Source organism: Larus michahellis, chromosome 9, assembly GCF_964199755.1.
Source record: "Larus michahellis chromosome 9, bLarMic1.1, whole genome shotgun sequence".
NCBI lineage: Eukaryota > Metazoa > Chordata > Aves > Charadriiformes > Laridae > Larus > Larus michahellis.
In genome coordinates this window covers 47,865,493-47,885,709 of record NC_133904.1, presented here as the reverse complement: position 1 = coordinate 47,885,709, position 20,217 = coordinate 47,865,493, and the positions used below count along the sequence as shown (strand labels likewise).

The 20,217-nt window shown below is 38.6% G+C and overlaps 1 protein-coding gene across 3 annotated transcripts in view; it reads left to right on the top strand.

Annotated features, from left to right (window-relative positions):
* Positions 1-20,217, top strand: part of LOC141748306 (fibronectin type-III domain-containing protein 3a-like) — a 48,322-nt gene that overhangs the window by 20,646 nt on the left and 7,459 nt on the right. For all 3 annotated transcript variants that reach the window (XM_074600126.1, XM_074600129.1, XM_074600128.1), the window contains 19 exons: positions 1,657-1,732; positions 2,954-3,030; positions 6,900-7,131; positions 8,629-8,901; positions 10,282-10,337; positions 11,532-11,686; positions 11,959-12,018; positions 13,521-13,659; positions 14,695-14,748; positions 15,402-15,523; positions 15,621-15,795; positions 16,046-16,132; positions 16,466-16,604; positions 17,156-17,224; positions 17,462-17,580; positions 17,686-17,791; positions 18,429-18,604; positions 19,449-19,562; positions 20,065-20,214. In XM_074600126.1, the coding sequence (XP_074456227.1) occupies positions 1,657-1,732; positions 2,954-3,030; positions 6,900-7,131; positions 8,629-8,901; positions 10,282-10,337; positions 11,532-11,686; positions 11,959-12,018; positions 13,521-13,659; positions 14,695-14,748; positions 15,402-15,523; positions 15,621-15,795; positions 16,046-16,132; positions 16,466-16,604; positions 17,156-17,224; positions 17,462-17,580; positions 17,686-17,791; positions 18,429-18,604; positions 19,449-19,562; positions 20,065-20,214 (2,379 nt within the window). The remainder of the gene's footprint in view (positions 1-1,656; positions 1,733-2,953; positions 3,031-6,899; positions 7,132-8,628; positions 8,902-10,281; positions 10,338-11,531; positions 11,687-11,958; positions 12,019-13,520; positions 13,660-14,694; positions 14,749-15,401; positions 15,524-15,620; positions 15,796-16,045; positions 16,133-16,465; positions 16,605-17,155; positions 17,225-17,461; positions 17,581-17,685; positions 17,792-18,428; positions 18,605-19,448; positions 19,563-20,064; positions 20,215-20,217) is intronic.

The following is a 20,217-nucleotide window of genomic DNA, read 5'->3' as shown; positions in this document are numbered from 1 at the left end:
TCCAGTTCATCAGTTTCATTTCACGTCAACTATCAGTTGGAAGTTTTCTGGAAGAGTTTCTTGTTTTCAAAACCTTCAGCAATGGAAAGAGCGTGAATAAGGCCTAAAAGCAAAATGCTGACCGGTGCTTTGACATAGCTTGATCCCACTAGTTCTGAGGTGGTCGTGTGGGACACTTGAAGGTGTCAACATGACCGTGACCCCTAGCACTAGTCTGTCGTCTGACTTGCTTTAGATTGACTCGCTAGAAACACTCGAGCTACCTGGAAATTTTCCTTGGTGGAAGGTAGATGGAACTGCATTTGCTTCATTAATTATAGTGAGTCATTCCTCTAAGACGTTGCCCTGTGCATTCCTGACATTCCAGATTCTGAACTGCTCTGCAGCCCTGTGATTACTCCACTTACTTATGATCTTTTCGCTGAGTTCAGTTAATAGTTTCCTGAACTGTTTGTGAGAATTTCAGTTAATTAAAATCTGTTCCAAAGACCTGACAGAATCCCTTCTACCTGATGTAGTTGTCATTCCATGAATAGAAGAAAAATATTTTATAAAAATTTAATGAAAAAAAGTTTTTGAGTTTCATAGCTGGTTTTATAAATATATTTTATTTCAGTTTTTATATTGGCCTCTCTTCTTTATGTGCTAGCTTTCACCTTGGAATTCAGGTGGAATTTTGACTGTGTAATTGTGCAGTTCTTATACACGGTCAAACCCCTTGTTTCACTGAAGAGTTAGGCCTGTGCCTATGTAATATGACAGAATCTCGCTGCGAAATTTTAGTGGTAAAGTTTTCGCGTTAGAATGAAACTGAAGCACTGCCAATATTTTACAGCAAGACTGAAGTGTGTGCTGTGAATGGGGTAGGAGGAGGTGATCGTTCGTGTTACCCGGCGCGAGGGAAACGATGCTGTAGGCTGCATGAGGAATAATTCTGGCAGATGTCCACATCGATCTGTGTGAAAGTGAATGCGATCGTGTCCAAACTGACCCACCGAACCTCACTGGCAGTTGTATTTCTTTAGCTACGGGATTACACAAACATGTGAGGAAAATAAACCTGATCTTTCAGGAGCCATAGAGCAGAGGTTGGTAGGCAGGATTTGCTTTGTCACCTCTTCTGCCCTCCTTCCGCCCCCAAAGGACGGCGTACTTTATTAAGTTACCCGATAGCATCGGGGAATATATTGTCAAAATATATACCCACATGCTTTCAATGAAAAAACGTGGTTGAGTTTTGGGCAAAGCATTTATTTGTGTGTGTAATCCTGATTTTGCCGTGAAACTGAAGTAATGTCATAGGCAAAGCTTGTAAAGCACGGTGAATCTTAGGTGATTTATTGCTTCAGTAAAAAAAGAAACAGTGTGAAAATATTGAAAATAAAAGCTTTCAAGTGTGTCAAAGGAAGCACTTCTGGTAATAATCGGAGAAAAATCATTGATTATGCAAAACTAATGATTTTATGTCAAAGTATGAAGAAATTTTATTCTACCTGCCAGTGTGTCTCACCTTGCTTTTATATTCTCTAAGGTTGCCAAAGCTATATTGTTTTAATTTAATGTGTGTGTATAAGGAAGAGATGGGGTTTTTCCCCCAGGTAATTTCTAAAATAATAAAAAACAACAACTGCCTCTCTCGTGTTTTGTTTTCTACAGGTTATTCTTGTACAGGTAAACCCAGGTGAAACATTTACAATTACAACTGAAGATGGACACATTCAGTGTATTCAAGGTAAAGGAAAAACTGCAGTACTGAATCCAAATATTTTGATTCTGCAAATATCACAAAATTGCTACCAGTATCGGTTTCTGTAATGTCAAGTGTGTTTTTATGTGTTCTGCAACGTTAACCAATCAGATTTTTCAGTTTGTACTTAAAGCGCAAATGAGACAGCACTGGGAAAGAGCCAAGATTCCCTGCATCTCTGCAGACTTTGCTGATGATTTATAAGAGGCTGGCGTCTCAACTGTGTCTGTAATGATCCTTGAATAACTGTCTTCTCGGAATCTTAACACATGAATTTACATGGGATTTAGTTCCACACTAATCGAAACAATTTTAATAGACGCTGTGTGACCTCACTGTACTGTAAGGTAGTGGCTACTGTTTGTGGCTACAAACCGCTTTTTACCTTCTGGGTAAGTGACAGAACTGCAAATCTGAGTTGGGTCAAAATATCTCCTCTAAATCAAGTTGAATTTATCAATGCTTCCATTTTTGGAATATTTTTTAACCATTTCAAATGATATTATATAAAAGTGTCCATTCTGCTTTCATCAAATCCCAGACGGGAATACTTCCTTTTAGCTTGGTGTAAAAAATAACATATTCTGATTTAAAAAAAAAAAAAAAACACCAACAAAACAGATGTTGGTAGACCAGCTGTTAGCATTATTGTAGTGCCAATGTTGTTGCTACTGATTTTTAACTTTGTCACAAAGCAAGAACTAAAATTTATCTATGCTGGGTTTTGTACAATTAAAGAAATACTGTTGGCTGTATACAAGTTGTGGTGGGGATAAATCTAATCTCTGCTTTTTGTAGAATAAATGTACAGCCATACTTGCATTCAGCAATATTATCTAAAATTCTGGATGCTTCCTGAAAGTTATTAAAATCATTCTTGATGTGTATTTTGAATGTGAACAGGAGTTATCCATCAGTGACATAAACTGCAATATTTTTCTAGGTGAAAACTTGGTAGGGTCACTTTTTTATTTTTTAAACTCGCAGTCCTGACTATTTAGGTTTCTCTGCTAACTGGCTTTTTTTATTGGATAGTTTAAGCCTTGCTTCTAAATCTACTTGTCTAAAAGTAGCTCCATAAATAGAGAGCTGGCTGCAGTTGTTGGCTTTTCAGGCACCAAAGTGAGCCACCACCTTTGGAAAAAAAGGTGTCTCGAGTTTGTAAAAGCCTCATTTGTTAAAAAGTGGCACCTTGTTCCTTCTCAGGTCCAGCACATGTTCCTATGATGTCACCAAATGGTTCTATGCCGCCTATATTTGTGCCTCCCGGTTATGTATCTCAGGTAAACTTTAATTTATTCTTTTATTTAAGTATATTTGTGGGTGTGACTTTTTAACAATAAGGCTGTTGGTTATTTTATCTAGAAGAGCTGTGAAAAGCATTTCTCGTGTTTTTTCCATTGAACTTAGCAACTATTTATTGTAGGCTCTATCACCTTCTGTTCGCTTAGTAGAATTTGATCTGGTTTTCAGGGTTTTTTTAATGCTACTGCTGGGCAGTAAAAGATTCCTTTTAGTGAATTGGCTATCTGTTGAGCTCCGTTAGCAGGATCTGCCTCTTGATTTTTCTTCAGTCCTGTGTTCGAGGCGAGAGTAGGTGCCTGGGCCACAGGAGCAGCGGCAGCTGCCTGCAGCCTGCTGAGTGGCAGCGGGCTGAGGAGTACAGAGGCCGCTTAGCGCCGCTCCAGCCAGTCTGATGGGAACATAGCTGGGGGCAGCAGTGGGATTGAACGTGTCTCATGCGTACTATGGATACGAGACTTGTGTATTTTTACATTAGGGTTATATGGGTCATATACTAGTTATCATTCTCTCTTTCATCGCTTCGGTCTCTTTTTTTTTTTTTCTTTTCCTGGACTGCATAAGATATTTCTCTTTAATGCCTTCTCTCAATTCAGATTTTTCTATTCTAGTATAACTCTATTTACATGATCTATTTAGATGATCTTTAAGGTCCCTTCTAACCCGAACCATTCTATGATTCTATTTATCATAGTTTTCAATGGCCCTTTCTTTACCAGCTCTGATCTCCTTAACATTCAGCAAAACACTCTCCTGTTAGAGCAGAAGTGTGAAGAGGGGTGTTAATGCTAGTGACATGTGCCGATGGAATGAGTGTGACTCTGGGCTTCTCTCCCAGCTTTACTTTTCCGTTCTCGCTGATTTTCCACTCCTCTGTGGTGTTCAATCCTAGCAGATCAGACCTGCGTGTGTGTGGCATTTGAACTGTTATCGGAGGTACTGGAAGTTGCCAGTTCGATTTACTTTTCGATTAATGCATTTTTAAAGGGAAGCAACTAAAAACAAATGTTTAGACAAGACAGGCGAGGCTTCTGATTTTCTAGTGATGTTCAAAATCAGGAGTTTTCTGAGTAGGCTTGAAAACCTTACAGATGTATGTTCTTGACTTCCCCAGGCAGTTGTCTTTTCGCATACAGCTGCCTCTGCATTTTGTGTCTCTTTTATTATAAGTAGGTACTTTCATGCAGACCCTGGAGAAAGATCCCCCAGATAATTTCTGCATCAATATGAAATTGAGTCTTCAGTGCAAACAGTCTGCAAAGCGCTGGCAGATGCTGAGGTGTACAAACTGAGAAATACATTTGTTCTGTGTTTGCTGTCACATGAAACTAGGGGGGGGTTGGTTTGTTTTGGTCTCCCGTGGTCGTTACGACAGAGATAGACAAGTTTGAAACCAACTTTAAATCAGAGCTTGAGTCACTTATACTGTTCTTGCTAGTAGATGAGACTTGAACTTTCTGTTCCCAAATCTGGCTGGAGGAGCCCGGAGGTAATTATGTCGGTTTTTGCCCAGGTGGAATGAAACGATTTGGTAGTGGAGAATGGGAACATAGCAACTTCAGGCTGTAAAATCATGTGAAAATCTTACTGTGTTAATGTGTCCCTTCTACCCAAGACTGTGCCATGTGTTCTTGCTTAATATGTACATAAAATAGAGTTAACATATCCATCAAAATCTGCTCTGAGTTTTGTCTTGTATACGTTACAGGGTGTGTTGTAATATTATGCAATGTAATGTAGTTCAAGTGGTGTATTTGGTTCCGCTGATGAACCAAAAAGCCCCCCCGCGTTGTTTCTAGAACAAAGTGTATTCAGTGTGAACTTAGTCTTAAGTGACTTCTTGTAATTTTTTTTCTTCTATTTAAAGTCTGTTAGTAATTGCTAATGATACAGCTGACTCTGAGGCTGTCTCACAGCTGGGCTTTGTCATAGCAGTTTCTGAGTGGACACATTCTCTTTCCCTTCAGAAGAAGAATTTCTTGTTAGTTTGCTCTGTCTTTTGCTGAGGAGCTTTTCAAAATGTACTTTTGGCGTAAGCAATGTTTCAACATCTGTAATGCCTTCTTGGCCAACTAGGAAATGCTACGGTGATTTCTTACAGCCAAATTAAATATGCTTTAAGGGAGGATCTTGAAGAAACTAACAGGATAAAACATATGGCCTGCTATTGCGTAAGTGCTTTCTTTAAATGCCTGAAAATATAAATTGTGTATATTTTTAATAAAAGCAGGCTATATAAATAAGGTGAAATCTTCTAAGAGCAGATTTTGTTTCGTATTATTTACTTTACAGATTGCAATACAAATACACTTTGTGTCTCAATTTTGTATGCCAGCCTGCAGCGGGAGTGTGCCCCCCACTTGCATCCACGGATAATGTTTTCTGCTGACTACATGATCTGTCTCTGTTAATGCTAAAGCACTGTAAGGCCCTGCCTAATAGCATTTGTGATTTGCGTTTTTAAATGCAACTTGGAGGAGATGACTGATTTAGAAGGAAGGAAGCATAAAGCTGCAGACTAAGAAAAATGCCTGGCTTTTCCTACTGAGACTTGATTAATTTCAAAGCATCAGCTTGCCTTTAATGTTGAACATTTTTCTATCATTGATTTATTATTTTTTTTCCAATTACATTGCTCATACCTCTTTAATTTTTTGTGTGAGGGAGAAAGTGATTTGTTGGTTGCTTTTAAATAGGATCTAATACAGTCTAGTTTGCTTCTGAGTCAGACTTGTCGTTAGATACAGTCTGAACTTTATGGCAGTGGACTTCTGTAGTGTGGCAGAAGAAACAGACTGGAATATGAGCAGGTGATTTCTCTGATGATCAACTCGGAAGCCTTTGACCCCGTCAGAACTGTAGGTGCTCAAAACGTAATCCCTCAGATAAGCAAAATGGCCTGTAACCACAGAATGAGAACAAATGAGAGCTGGTGTCCTCTATGTACTATGAACTCTGCCTGGAGAAGGGACCCTGTAAAACTCAGCCTCTGGTCATCTGTTCCAGGGGTCTTAAAGATGAGACTAAACTGGGCAGTGTTCTACTTCAGTGTCTTTTAGTGAATCCTGCTCTGGTGTTATTTTTTGACCTTGTCTTCTAAAACCTGTGTTCTGACCAACAACTCTGTTTTAATATTTAGAGAAACGTTATTGTACAAAACCTTAATGTATCCTAAACTGATCGTAGGAAAAGCAATACGTTGAGATATTAATGTATTTCACTGGCACAGTTAGACTCCAGAAGGAGCCTGTATGTTGTCAGTTGTGCATACATATGCATGCACTGTCTTAGCATCTTTTTATCCTCGAGTTCAGATGCAGACAGGTTCCTTGTCTGAATTCTCTTAGCCTGTGACAAACATGAAATATTTTGATGGTTGAGTTGGGTTGGATCACAGTAGAAGACAGCAGAGCTGACTTGTAGCACTTTGTACTTGCCATAGGCTAAGAAGGTGTATGTAGACATGTCCCACAGATCGGATGGCGTGCGGTGACTTGTCCCGTAGCGCTTGTCAGTCAGGATGTGATCGAAAGCAGTTTTTCTAACTGAAATTACAAGTAGACTGGGAATTACACCCTGATCAATTCCCATTACTTATTTAAAAGAATATATACGTTATGCATAAATTATAGATTGCTTAGCACTTCAGCGTGTGAGGCTCAGCTTCTTAGAACTGACTGCCTCAGTATTTCTTCCAGTGACATATGCTGGGTTTCCACCAAAATTCATTTCGGTGCGTATATCCCTGACTGACTGGTTGTGGGTATAAACTTAAGCATAAAGATTCTTTATTAAATGGATAATATCTACAAGATTTTTTTTTTTGTACTGATGTTTCATTTCTTGACAGGTGGTGGAAGAAAATGGAGTTCGTAAAGTGGTGGTATTGCCACACTCGGCTGAATTCCATCCTTCCATGCATCCTCCTCCTCCTCCTCCCCATGTGCCACATTACATGCACCATCACCATGCTCTGCTTCCCCACCCACCTCACCCAGTGTACCCTCCGGTTCCTGGGACAGGAGAGCTACCACCGCAGTTCATTCACCAGCATCCGCCGCCACACGTTTTTCAAGAACAAGGTGAGAGTGCAGGTGATGGTTAAATACACGAGAAGGCCTTGTCACGCAGTGGATCTTGGCTGAGTCAGCTGAGTTCTGTCGGTAGCTCTTCCACACACTTCAGTGATTTTCGGTGTTATTTATTAGACTCCCTGAGCCTTATGTGTGTTTATGGGGTATCTTAAAATACACTTATATATAAGGTACCGTGGCGCCTGGTCTGAAGCACTCTTCATGTGCAAACTATTGCTGTGTAAAGTTTAAGTCGTCTTCTGTTTTTAAGGATTCAGTGCAAAAGCAGTAACTTAGAAGTGTTCCAATGTATATTATATTTTTCATGGATCCTTTCTTTGATTACTCTAAATGTAAAAGCAAATGATTGCTTCTACCATTCTCTAAAGTTCTGCTCTCCAAAACTGCTCTGTTTTGTCACAGCCTTGGCGTGAAGTATTTTAAAAATGCATTCACTTTGATAAATGAATGTCTTTTTTTTGCTAAACAGAGTCCAAATATGACTGGAAAGAAAATAAAAATAACGTACATAAACCAAAACCCATAGTAATCCATATTGGAGGGTGAAATGAAAATTCACTCTATATTTAAAAACTGAATGCAGCAATACTTCAGTGGAGGACTGGGGTCACTGCTGAATTAAACCAGGGTGTGAGCCTTATTATATAAACAAGCATTTAACACAGAAAGAAATTAGATGATGTAAGACCATTCACCATCTCTCTCTCAAGCTTAAATTGGTAATTAAGCTGTTTCAGTTCACGTCTAGGATAAAATATTCAGTAGCACCCAAGCTATGTTTTAAAAAGTTAGTTTGGGTCCTAAATTTGCTTACGTTTTTTTTTTGAAAATGTGACTGTACGGCTATATCGGGGAAGAGGGGCAACTGAAAGGCATAGTCTGGCGCAGCTAACAAAAGAGAAAGGCCTGAAGAATTAAATTTAAAAAAAAAAAGACGAAAAAATCCCAACCCTGAACTCAACAAGTGATCAAAAATAATGTTTAAGAAAAAGAAAAAAAATTCAACCATTTGGATATGGGTTAAATAGGAAAAATGGAAACTTGCTTGCAGATATTTTGTGTATCTTACTGTAGGATTTAACTAATGTTGACGTTTCAAAACAAGGATTAAATGCGTTCTTCTCTTACTGCCTGATCTTTATGCTCATACACTGGAGCCCAGTCGGTAAACTCTTTATCAGGTGAGGTTCCTAAAGTCTCGAGAGGCTCTGCCTGGCACCGCGATACCTGCGTGTTTCTTGTCTGTGGCTCTGCTGCCCGGAGACACCCGAGTATCGGCCGTGAAACTCCTCAGGACTTCACAGAAGCCGAAGTTACGTGAGCCACGCAGCTCCAAGCATCATCTACAGGCTGCCAAAGCAAGCACAGTGAAGTTCCCTAGGTTTTCAAGTTCTGCTTTTACTGTAGTTATTCTTCCAACTTACTATTTCTCAGGTGTCAAATAAATTGTACTGAATAATGAATCAAGTTCTCCTTTCTTTGTAGAACCTCGTACCCATGGAAGGACAAACTTCATTCAGCGAGACGAAAGGAGTCTCAAAATGCAAGAACACCTGAAGAAAAGACTAAAAGACAGACAAGCTAGTGGTCACACTAACAATAAACTTAACAGTCCTCCATCTTCACCACATAAAGTTGTTAATTCTTCCAATGCAACAATTCAGAATGGAAATGGAAAGGGACAGCAAGGGGCAGGAGGACCACTAAAGCAGAAGCAGATAGGAAAAACAAAGGGCAGTCCAGATGCAGAGATGGGAGGTAGGTTGCATTGAAAGGGTAAAAAAAAAATAAATCTGAATTCTTTTGTAACAGAAGATGCTGTAAGTTCAAGCAAAATAACTTCTGAAAAAAATTAATTCGTTAATTTCTTTGGCTATTCAGGATTAGAGAAAGCCTGAAATAATTTTCATTTTGTTTAGAATTTTTATTTCCTCTAGAAATCATAGTAATGTCAGTGTTCAGTTGAGAATTCTCAAATAAGGTCTTCAGGAAGATTTAATTGTAAACCTTTTGTTTACTTCTCTGCCTTTTCTGACTCGGGACTGATCCACGTTCCACGTGAGGATGACCTGTGGGTACTTACATAACAAAACTTCTGGTGTCATTCTTTGCGGTACTTTTCAGGTAACTAGGAGTTACCGAAAGCTTCCAAGAAACAGGAAGGTTTGAGCAACTGCCTCTACACGTTGCCATTTGATCCTTTGTAATTTCAGTTCAGTGCATTCTTTTGCTCAGATTAATGTTTGAGTGTTTTAATAGCTTGTGGCTATGTATTTGCATACAAAAATACTTTGCAATATCTTTGTCTTTCATGTTGATTTGAAACATGAAACGCAGACAGTTGTTTTTTTTATCATGATTCCTTAAATGATTTGTGCATCTTTTAGTGTCTTTTATATGTGTGTCTTAAATTAAGTGATCTTGTTAGGCTGCAAGTTCTAGTCCTCATCTGTGTCACTATTGTATTTAACTCTCTGGTTAGAGAAATAAAAGAGAAATCTGACTTTGTATCTTGGGAAGTCAATAGAGGTGGAAGCTTTTATCCAACTTATTTCAAGGGCAAGAAATATACTTGATTAAAGATTTGTCTTAATACAAATTGGGGGGGAATAAGGTTTTATTTGTGAGCAGAATAATATCCTGAATTGTTTGATATGGACAATTGTACAGATAGGATTCATTTTACAGATGTAACCCTTTTGGTTCCAGTAAGTATTTTTAGCGTGCAGTTTTGATCAGGCTTCTCGCAAATTATGCCTAGACCAAGTGTTTTGCAATAGAAATTCGAGGAAAGCACATACGATAGAGAGATAAGATCTTATTGTCATTTTTTTAACACCTTTCATTTTTGGAGGAATGTGTTTGTGTTGTCAGAGAAAACCCATTTATGCTCAGATTAGGAAAATATACCCTTTGTGCAGGATGTTCTAAAAGGGTTTTTGTAACACTGTTAGTTTTGGATAGTTCATGTTTCTACCCCTCACGCAGCCAAAACAAACAGGGGAAATGAACTTTGCACAATAAGTACTATTGTTAAACTCTTAATGAGGCGAACTCCATCTTGTGGTGGCATTTTTGTAACAGGCTGGTTTACTCTTGGGGGGGGTTTGGTAATCTGTTTTGCATTTGAAATTTCAGAATCTGACACGGAATCCAAGAAATGTGATATTCACTTGAGCATTGGCAAGCCAGTCGTAAGTATTATCCTTAAAATACCATTATTTTCGGTGCATATACTTTCTATAAAATAACACGCGTCTTATTGATCTCTTTCTTTTTTCTTAATGGTTTATTTCTTTTAATAGAGAAAACGTATGTTAGTTGTCAGAGTTTATAGCTCGGAAGGGGCAACCATGCTATAGAAACCCACTTTTTCCCAACTTTCTGAAACAGTCTGCCTGACTCAGTTTCCCAGTCCGTAACGCGAGAGTATTTCCACTGTTGAAGTTGTCTCGTATGTGAAAGAGCTTTAGCACCTTGCAGAGGGCCTGCTAAACTTCTGGAAGCCTGTCCACTCTTGAACCATCCTTCATTCAGCTCAGAGGATTTAATAATATTGGGAATAGAATTTACAAAAATAGATCATCTTTTTATGTTATGTTTAGAAATTGGAGCAAATATTGGAGTATTTGCAGCCTTATTCAGGAAGTTGGAGTCTGGTGGTGTTAATTTAAATGTCGAAATGCTAAAGCCTCGCTGATATTTTTGATCTTGAGCGTCTTCTCAGCATTATGTACACAGTAAGCATGGGTTGTATTCTTTTGCTCCAGCTTTCTAGCTATTTTTTGTAAGAGTAGTATTTTTTCATTGCTGCTTCTGACATCTGTGCTTAATGCCAACGGAAGGCCACGATAACTTTGTCAGAGAAAATTTGGAGTATGGGAATTAAGCAGCAAACCTTTTTTTTTTTTTTTTTTTTTTTTCTCATTGTGAGCACTTAAATTCAGAGCCTCTTGCTATTGTATAGCTTAGTGTTTCAATATTAAGATTATGTGAGAGAGTTGTAATGGAGTTTGAAAGTTAGGCCATCTGACCGTGCTTAAGTAGAGATCTGGTGTCAGTGTTCAAGACTCCAAGTCTGAAATTTTGCTCCAAATGAGTGATGCAAACAGTGCAGGTGAAATAGAAGTTTTCTCTTCATACACTGAGACAATGTAGTGCGTCTGTAAGTTTGTTTAGTGTTTGAAGGGAAATCCTTTAATAAGATATTTTAGAAATGAAAAGAGGAAACAATTTAAATTCAAATAATGACTCGCTATTTCCACTACAAAGGTAAAGAACTCCTCCAGCGAGGAACTTCATAGGCAAACTAGCGACACCATGTTATTGACTAATATACCTTTTATTACAGAAAGCAAACTTACTTGCATTATTTATGCTTTTAATAGGTTTCTGATATACAAGCAAGATCAGCCGTTCTGTCCTGGAATCTCCCAGTTAGTTCACAGAATGGAGAGAGCCATAGTCATAGTCCAGCAGCATTTACATTTGAAGTAGCAATATCCAACAGTGGTAAAAATGGAAAATTTAAATCTGTCTATGTGTAAGTTTAGTTTCTTCATTTAAGCACAATACCGATGTTTAAAAACATTAACCAATCAGCAATCTCTCTATCAGGAGCTGTTTGTTGACTTGCAGACCTACCTACTTCACGTGAAATAAATTTTAAGTAATATCGCTAAGAGTTACGTGGACAATGGAAAACTTGAAAGTTAAATGTGCGCTACATGGTTTTGCTTTTCAATAAGCTTTTGTCCTTTAAAGTGTAAGGAAGAGCTGTAACTCATTATTATTTTTTTTTTTTCCTTTTTGCAGTGGGGAAGAATTAACAATCACACTTCCTGATCTCAGACCAGCAACTGATTATCATGCCAGGTATGTTTCTGGGAATGAAATACTTAATGGTTTTGTTGATACATTAATTGCAAAATTATTGTGGCTTCATGAAAAAGGTGTGATCACAAAACAACTTGAGGAATATTCTGCATAAAATTTCATAGCTATGGACATTGTTGTTGCTATCTAAATTCCCATTTATCTTCCAATTTCATAAAAACGTCACCTTGTTTTCTTTCCTACCATCTTCTCTGTCTTGTTTCTCTGAAATATAAACTTTCAGTTATCCTCTGTTGGTATTTTTTAGAACAACAAGGTTGGACTCAGTGAAAGAGATTGTTGCAGGCTGAAGGCAGAGGGAAATAAAATAATCTAGACTTTATCATGGATTTGCAGCTCTGGCTTGTTGGCTTGATTTGCAATCTGTAGTAGTGCAAGAAGGGAAGTGGAAACTGGTTGAAATGGGGAGAGGTTAGATGCTGCGTTACAAGAGAACAAGAGGTGACATTCAAGAATTGCCCTGCAAAGTAAATTCGCATTACTGGAGAAGGGGTGTTACTGGTCAGGAAAAAGACAAGCTGGTTAAAGAAGCCAGGAGAACACTGTGATCCAGAGCTGGAAGAGGGAAGCTCGATGCTCAGGCACAGAGGGAGACGAGTTTTAAGACTCCGTGAAGCAAACTCCTATTCTGAAACTGCAGAACAGTTCTGTGTATGTTAAACACTCAGCCCAGCTCCACTTGCACAGTGTAGCGTGTGTTTGGTTCGTGGTATTGCTTTGCCATACAGGCCAACCGTCTTCTGCCTACACCACATTTGGTAAGGCAGGCAGTATTTCTGAAAAAATCAGTCAAGTCATTGCTCTTCAAAAACACACATAAATGAGCATGGCTGTTCTAGAGATTCTGTCCCGATTGAACAATTACACTGATAAATGTGGCTTTATTGCCTGAACAGATGATTTAGTCTGTTTTAATATCTGTAATTTTGTGCAAGTGAGTGTTGTCCGTATTTGAATCTCAAGGTCTTTTTAGCAAAAGGTTAATTTCGAGTCAGGTGCTCGGTTACCATTTTGTAACACTTGCTGTAGTTTTCATCATGCCTCCCACGTGTATTTGATCACTAAAATACCTCCGCTGTGATAGACAGTAATTGTAAAGTAAATGAAGGATGCCAAATGGAGTCTTGAAGGTCAGTCAGTGCACCTGTGGGATCTCCATCACACTGTTCACCAGCACGGCCCTGTCTCCCTGAACGCAGAACGGCTAGTAGTGTTTCCTACCACGTGGGCATCAATCGCTAGAAGCTGGAGCAACATCATAAACTCACTTTTTGTTATTTCCTCTTGAATGCAGAGGCATGAAATTGTTGCCTTTTAGAATCAAGGACCTGAAAGGAGAGCAGTTGGGCACTTAAGGGCAGGCTGGTCTTGTTGCTGTAACCACTCCTTGTGATTCAATGCGTTTTTAAAGCTGACAACTCTTTCCTTAAATTTTCAGGTGCTGATGCAATAATAACGTAACTAATTGTCCTCTTTTTCAGAGTTTCAGCAACCAGCAGTTCCATAAAAGAATCCATTTTAGAATTAGTGAGTTTCACTACGGAAAGTTGTGAGCCAGACTGTCCGGCTGCCCCGAAGCTAATTAACAGAACCAAAAACAGCCTGAGTTTGCAGTGGAAGGTAAGCAGCCTGATGTCATGCATGGCGTGTTTAAATTAGCTTTGGCGATAATTTTGGGTGTGCTTTAGGCGTTGGCTTTTAAGCTGCTCGGTTAAGACTGATAACTGAAATCATGATTGTTTCTTCCTCTTTCTTTCAACGTTTACTTGGTTTCTTGCATACGGCTTCAGTGTGCTAGAGTTAGTGGTGTGCATCTCTCTAAGTACGAACCAGTCAGTGGGAAAGTTCTCTTCTGAACCCGCAGTGTAGGAAAGGATAGAGCAGTTATATTTCACTTGGGGTTCCTGGATGATAAATGGATATGACTTAACGTTATAATTCAGAGTTCTTACAGGTATTCTCACTCATTGTGACCCATGTATTGAGTACATGCAGTATCTGTAAAGGCTTGTTGGTAACTGTGTTTTCTTGTCTTTTTGTGTTTTTCTTAGGACTGCGCTTATAACTGAAAAACAGTTTATAGCTAAATGAATTCAATTAGTTAAATTATTTGTGTGATCCGTGTTTAGAAAGTGAAGGAAGTTCCCAATTAATGTGTCATAAGGAGCACAAAGGTTGCTCGTCTGAATGCGTACCTTGCTCAGACAGTTGGTGAACACACAGTGCAAGGACAGAAGGAAAAAAGCTATAAGAATATAACTTGCATTATTCATAAAACTATTAATGAATTCATATTTTAAACTATCAGAATTAGTAGAAGTAGTATAGCAGCCTGGGGAGCCGTCAGGAACGAGGAATTAAACTAGCTGAAATAGCTGCTAGTTTTGACCTTTTCTAACTCACTTCACTGAATACGTGTGTCTGTGCCCGCAGCAGAGTTTCAGATTATCCGATTGTGTGTTTGTGGGAGACGAGGGCTGTTCTGTATGCCTACGGCAGCTTCCTTCCAGCTCTACACTAAACATTTTGTTTTAAAAGGCAGTTGGAGTATATTCTATTCAATTGTTAAAATATTTGTTTTTTTTAATGTGCAAAATTATTTACAAAAGTACAACCATTTGATTTTAACTTTTTTCATTGTTTCTTTATTTTCAGTCCTCAAATGACAATGGTTCCAAAATAACTAATTTTCTTTTAGAATGGGATGAGGTAAGACCTTTTCTAGTGGAAAAAAAATAAATCGTAATGACATCTGTAGACCAATTATACTTAAAAATACTTTTTGCTTAGGTACATCGGCTATTTTCAGTGCAACTGTCCAGACAGTTTTAAAGGCACAAGCTAATTAAAAAGCTTGAATCAAATGAGTGCACAGTGTAAACTCCCTCGTTTGGCCCTTGTCGTTCGAAGCATCATTAATTCCTGTGCTCTGTTTAAATGAGTGAGCGTTTGGCTTGTAGCTGTCACAAATACCACTCGGCTTTTGAACTCCTTACTGAATTGTATTCCAAAGTGATAAAAAACTTCAAAAATGCGTTTGCTTTCAATTGCAGTCATTTATTGCCATTTTGTCAAATCTACAGTGCCAAAAACCAAACAGATATCTCAATCAAAAGGTGGTTTTGTTATCAAGAATGCTCAGGATTACTATCAGCGTACTTGGTATGACCATGATGACGTTAGCTTTTTACATTCTTTAGGCTTACTGATTTATATATTTTTTTTTTTTTAAATTATTATTAAATTAGTGAAACTAAATTTAGGAAAATCGGGAGTGAAGAAGTTGACCTTAGCAGGGAGCGTGCAGTCTCCGTGCAAATAGTGACTCAGAAGTGACTCAGGTTGTTCTTACTTTTTTAAAGGGGAAGAATGGACCCTTCAAAGAATGCTACTACGGGCATCTGAAGCAGTATAAACTTACCAAACTCTCTCCTTCTACAAAATATTCCCTCAGATTAGCTGCTAAAAATGATATTGGAATGAGGTAATGAACACAATGTATCATATCGCTTATTTTCTCATCAACTACGTTTGCCATTGTAAACATTTTTTTTCATTTTTTTTTTTTTTAAATCTTCCAGTGGGTTCAGCGAGACGGTGACGTACTATACAGCAGGAATTGTCCCACCAGCCCCGTCCCCCCCGGTGCTCGTCGAGGCAGGAGTGACCTGGCTGTCAGTGAAGTGGAGCCCCCCTAACGGGGTGTCTTCAGATGACTCGCTCACTTACAGTTTAGACATGGAAGAGGAAGGTTCTGTAAGTGCTTGGTTTTATTCTAAGCGTAAAAGCTTGATACGCAGTAGTGCTTAAATAAAAAAAATAAGTCTGTATTTTACCTCCGAATAAAATCCTGCAAAATACTGCGGCAGTTGGCAAGTATTGCATGTATTCACGAAACAAAGATGAAGTGCAAGCTTAAAAAAAAAAAAGTGATCGATCTGATCTGGTTTTTGTTTTATCGTGGGAAATGAGTGACACCGTGTGTTCTTGTTTTCGCTCTCCGCAGGGTTATGGTTTCCAACCACAGTACAACGGAGATGAACTCTCATGCACTTTAAGAAATCTTAGGAGGAGTACATCATATAAGTTTAGGGTTTGTACTCTATTTTGTTTCGAATTTAATTACGCCTGTATACTTTTCTGGAGTTTTAATGTTTTCATATAGCTAAGACTTTTTCTATGGATACAGCAGAAAATGATATGCAGTACTTCTGTTGTTATAATAGGTTTTGGTGGAATCAATACCAAATAGATTTTTTTGCACTGGCTAATTTTGTTGTCTCTTCTGGGTTTTTGGTTTTGTTCGTGGGGTGTTTTTTTTGGTTTTGTTTTTTTTTTTTTGCATGGAAGAACTTTATAAATCAGCAGGATATTACTTGTCATTAAATCAATCATTTTTTACATATTCTGTTCATTCCTGAAACAGCTCTTTGCCTACAACAGTGAAGGAAGAAGTAGCCCCAGTGAGGTGGTAGAGCACAGCACCAATCCTGACAAACCGGGACCACCAAGTAAACCAACTGTAAAGGGCAAGGTCCATTCGCACAGCGTGAAGGTTACGTGGGGTAGGTCCCTTTTGTTACCGCTGTATTTGAGTGCTGCTTGTGTATGTACAGACCCTCAGTAACGCAGATCGAAAAATAGAGACCAACTCAGGCTAATTACTTGTCTCTGCAGACGTTGTTATTGCAGGAGGAATGCTTAGCGTTACCAAAAAATGGCAGCTCGGTTTATTTTGGCGCTGTAGTACAAAAGTAGTGTTTTTATTTATTCGTTTTAGAGAAGCAGTCAATGCTATTGTAATAGCCTCAGTTGTAATAGCCCTTAGATTTACTGTGGAGCTTCGATAATTTTCATATGTTGTTAAAAAAAATAAGAGATGATACCTGAAACTGGCAGTATTTTCCTGCTTACTCTTCTTCCTGGCATAATCACCATTAATAATAGAAAAAAAACTATTGTTCTGGAAAATGCATTGCTAATATATGTCTGCTGTTTTCTGTTTCTTTTGAATCGAGTTTTCTACTTGAATATGTTCTCTGAAAAAGCTGATTGCAAAATAATGCATTGTTTTAAAATCTTCTAGAATTTATTTTAAGATGTTGATTTCTTTCAGAGCCACCCAAAGATAATGGAGGAGCAGACGTTTCTAAATACTTTTTGGAAATCTCAGAAACGTCAGTTGGTAAGTTTAAGTACTGATTCAGCTTGTGTGCTAAGTCGGTGAGCTAATTCACTACTTGTTGCTCTCGCAGTTGCTGTTCTGTTTCCACATGTGTATATTGTGTTGTACGTGTTCTTTGCATAATTGATTATTCAGATTGGATTCTGTGGCTTGCTTAGCTCTTAATAATTGTGAGAGAGAGTTTTCAAGGTTGATTTTTTTTTTTTTTTTGCAAAACTATTTTCTTTTTTTCCTCAGGAAGTAAATGGGACACCGTATACAGTGGTTCCCAGAGGGAACACGTATGTGATCATCTGAAGCCTGGCACTTCCTACAGAATGAGAGTTTATTGTGTCAGTAAAGGTGGTGAAAGCCAGGTAAGAAAAACGAGAGTAAACTTGCTTCTGAAAACCATTTCTATTTATCTTTTAGTGAAATGTTGGGTTGCGTTTCCACTCTAAAATAACATCTATTTCTGCTAGGCTTCTGATGTTACGACTGTTACGACATCAGCTGTTCCTCCCGGCCCGTGCCACGCTCCGTGCCTGGCAGGCAAAGCTAAGCCCAAGGAAATCACTTTGCAGTGGGGTAAGCTCCGGTGCTTCTAAGCAAAATATTTTTCTGTTTTTAAACGTCAGAACAAAAATGAAAAATCTGTAGAACTCCTCAGGGAGGGGAAAAAAAAAAATATATAGATGTAGTCTATGTCCTTAGTTGCTTTTTTTTGCCCTTTTTTTTTTTTTTTTTCCTTTTTAAGAAGGCCGAAGCTTGCTAACCACCTCTGCTTTGGTGACGCATGCGTGTGCAACAATAGGGTGAGACTTAAGCAGATATAAATGTCTTCCAGGGGAAAAGCTTGCTGACTGCCTCGTTACTGTCACATGCCTGCAATTTAAAAATCAACCCTCCTTTTCTTATTTTTCTCTCAGTAGAGGAGAAAATAAAAAAGTAATGAAGATACACGGGGTTTTTTTGAAGAAAATATGTGGAAAATATCTGAAAAAAAAACCCTGATGAAGGCCATCTTAAACTAATCCATCACTATCTGGGGTGGGGACGTGGGGGAAGCAAGCTTTGTAAGGTGTTTCTGCTCAGATATATGATAAAAGCCTGCATTCTGACTTTTAGAATTCCTCTGATTCAACTTTTAGCTTGAGAAGGCTAATTAGAAACTATTTAAGAGAAAAAGTGTTTTGTGAAATAAAATTCTCTTTTTATTTCCTAGGCCCACCATCTGTAGATGGAGGTTCCGACGTTACAGAATATATTATAGAGATGGCAAACTCTGAGCAAGAGGAACGCAGACAAGTGTATCAGGGTCCAGCATCTGAGTATGTAGTAAACAATCTGCTTCCAGGGAGAACGTATTGCTTCTGGATACGAGCAGCAAATAAAGTTGGGGTAACCACTCTGCTAATGAGATCAATTTTTATTTACTTGTTTATTTTTTACGCAAGAGGTAGTAATGATACTATCGTCTTACAAGCTGAATAGTATTTTGTAGCTTCTGTGTTGTGTTGTAGTTCTGTTGAAGGAGTAAAATTTCTTATGGTATAAAAAAAAAAACATATATTTGAAGGAGATTCAAAAAATTAGGGCTGAAGGAAGGACTGAATGTCCCTGATGAAGGGGACGTTCACTGTCTGTTGCATTTCTCTTGCTGTTTACTGTATTACCGTTGGTACCGAAGGTAACTAGTCCAAAGTTAGTGTTAGACATTTGATTACTACTTCTAGTCCTTTCATTGACTGCAGTCTAAGCCCTACAGTTCTGGCTGTGAGCAGCCACTTAAAGTTTGTGCATTAAGAAATTGCCTTACCTTTTACAATTAGCGTAGACCTCTACGGATTGGTGGCGTGAGAGTAGTATTGTGTAGAGAGGGGTGTGTTCGAATAATGCCAGGTTTGAAAAGGGTTGGGATAAACAGTGGTTGCATAAAAGGCTTTCTGAAACAGTACCCGGCTTCTTCTGGAAGCCAGATCCTGACTACGGGGGAAGGAGGGGTTACAAAACCATAGCAGTGGGAGTTAGTGGGAGGATTACAGATATCCTGTAGGCACAGGGCCAGTTTATAAAATAAACTACCTGAAAGGAATTTTAAGTGGTGCTGTGAAACTAAGCACTGAACTCTTCTATTTATTTCGCTATCAAGTTAAAAATAATTTGTTTTCTTTAGGTCGCGCGTCAGTTTTTTTTTTTTACTCTACTGCTGTTGTTGTATTCATGCAATCGTATTTTCTTGCAGTTTGGCCCTCCCTCTGACAAAGCAGAGATCTCCACTGCTCCGGGACCCCCTGAGCAATGTTGCAAACCCCTGGTAACTTGTAAAAGTGCAACTTGTGCTGTGGTTTCATGGGAGGTAGGTTTTAATTATTTTCATTAATGCACAAATTAATACTTGGCTTCTAGAATTGTGGTGGCATGTGTATGATACACAGAAAGGGAAGAAACAACAAATGTAGAGGTGGAATATTTTAAGCACATTTCTTGATAGAGGTATACAGTGGGTTTGTAAATTTTGCCAGCTATGAATCGCCATCTTAACTGAATAAATTGGGTGACGCTTAACCCTCGTAATGGTATGGTAACCAGTATGTAATAGATTTAATTCATCCAAGTGGTAAAAGATGGTGAGTCACTCGAAATTCTGGTCTGAACTGTATTGTTGTTATATCCATGTGTCAAGATGGGAACCTTTTAACAAGCTGAACTTAAAATCATGTCCTTGGCTATGGTGGAAAAGACCTCGGGTTTGCACCCCAGTGCTTCTGCTCCAATGTCTGTTCAGCGTAACGAGAGATCCCACTTGCATGGTGTCTATGTGCCGTAGCTGAAGGAAAACTTATCACTTAAACCCCCAGAGTCCTGCGTGCAACGGTGCAGAAATCAGTGAATACAGACTGGACTGGGGACAGGTGGAAGGATCGATGCATATCATTTACACTGGCCCTTGCCAGAGCTATGAAGTAAAAGGTCTCACACCTGCAACCACATATTATTGCAGAGTACAGGTA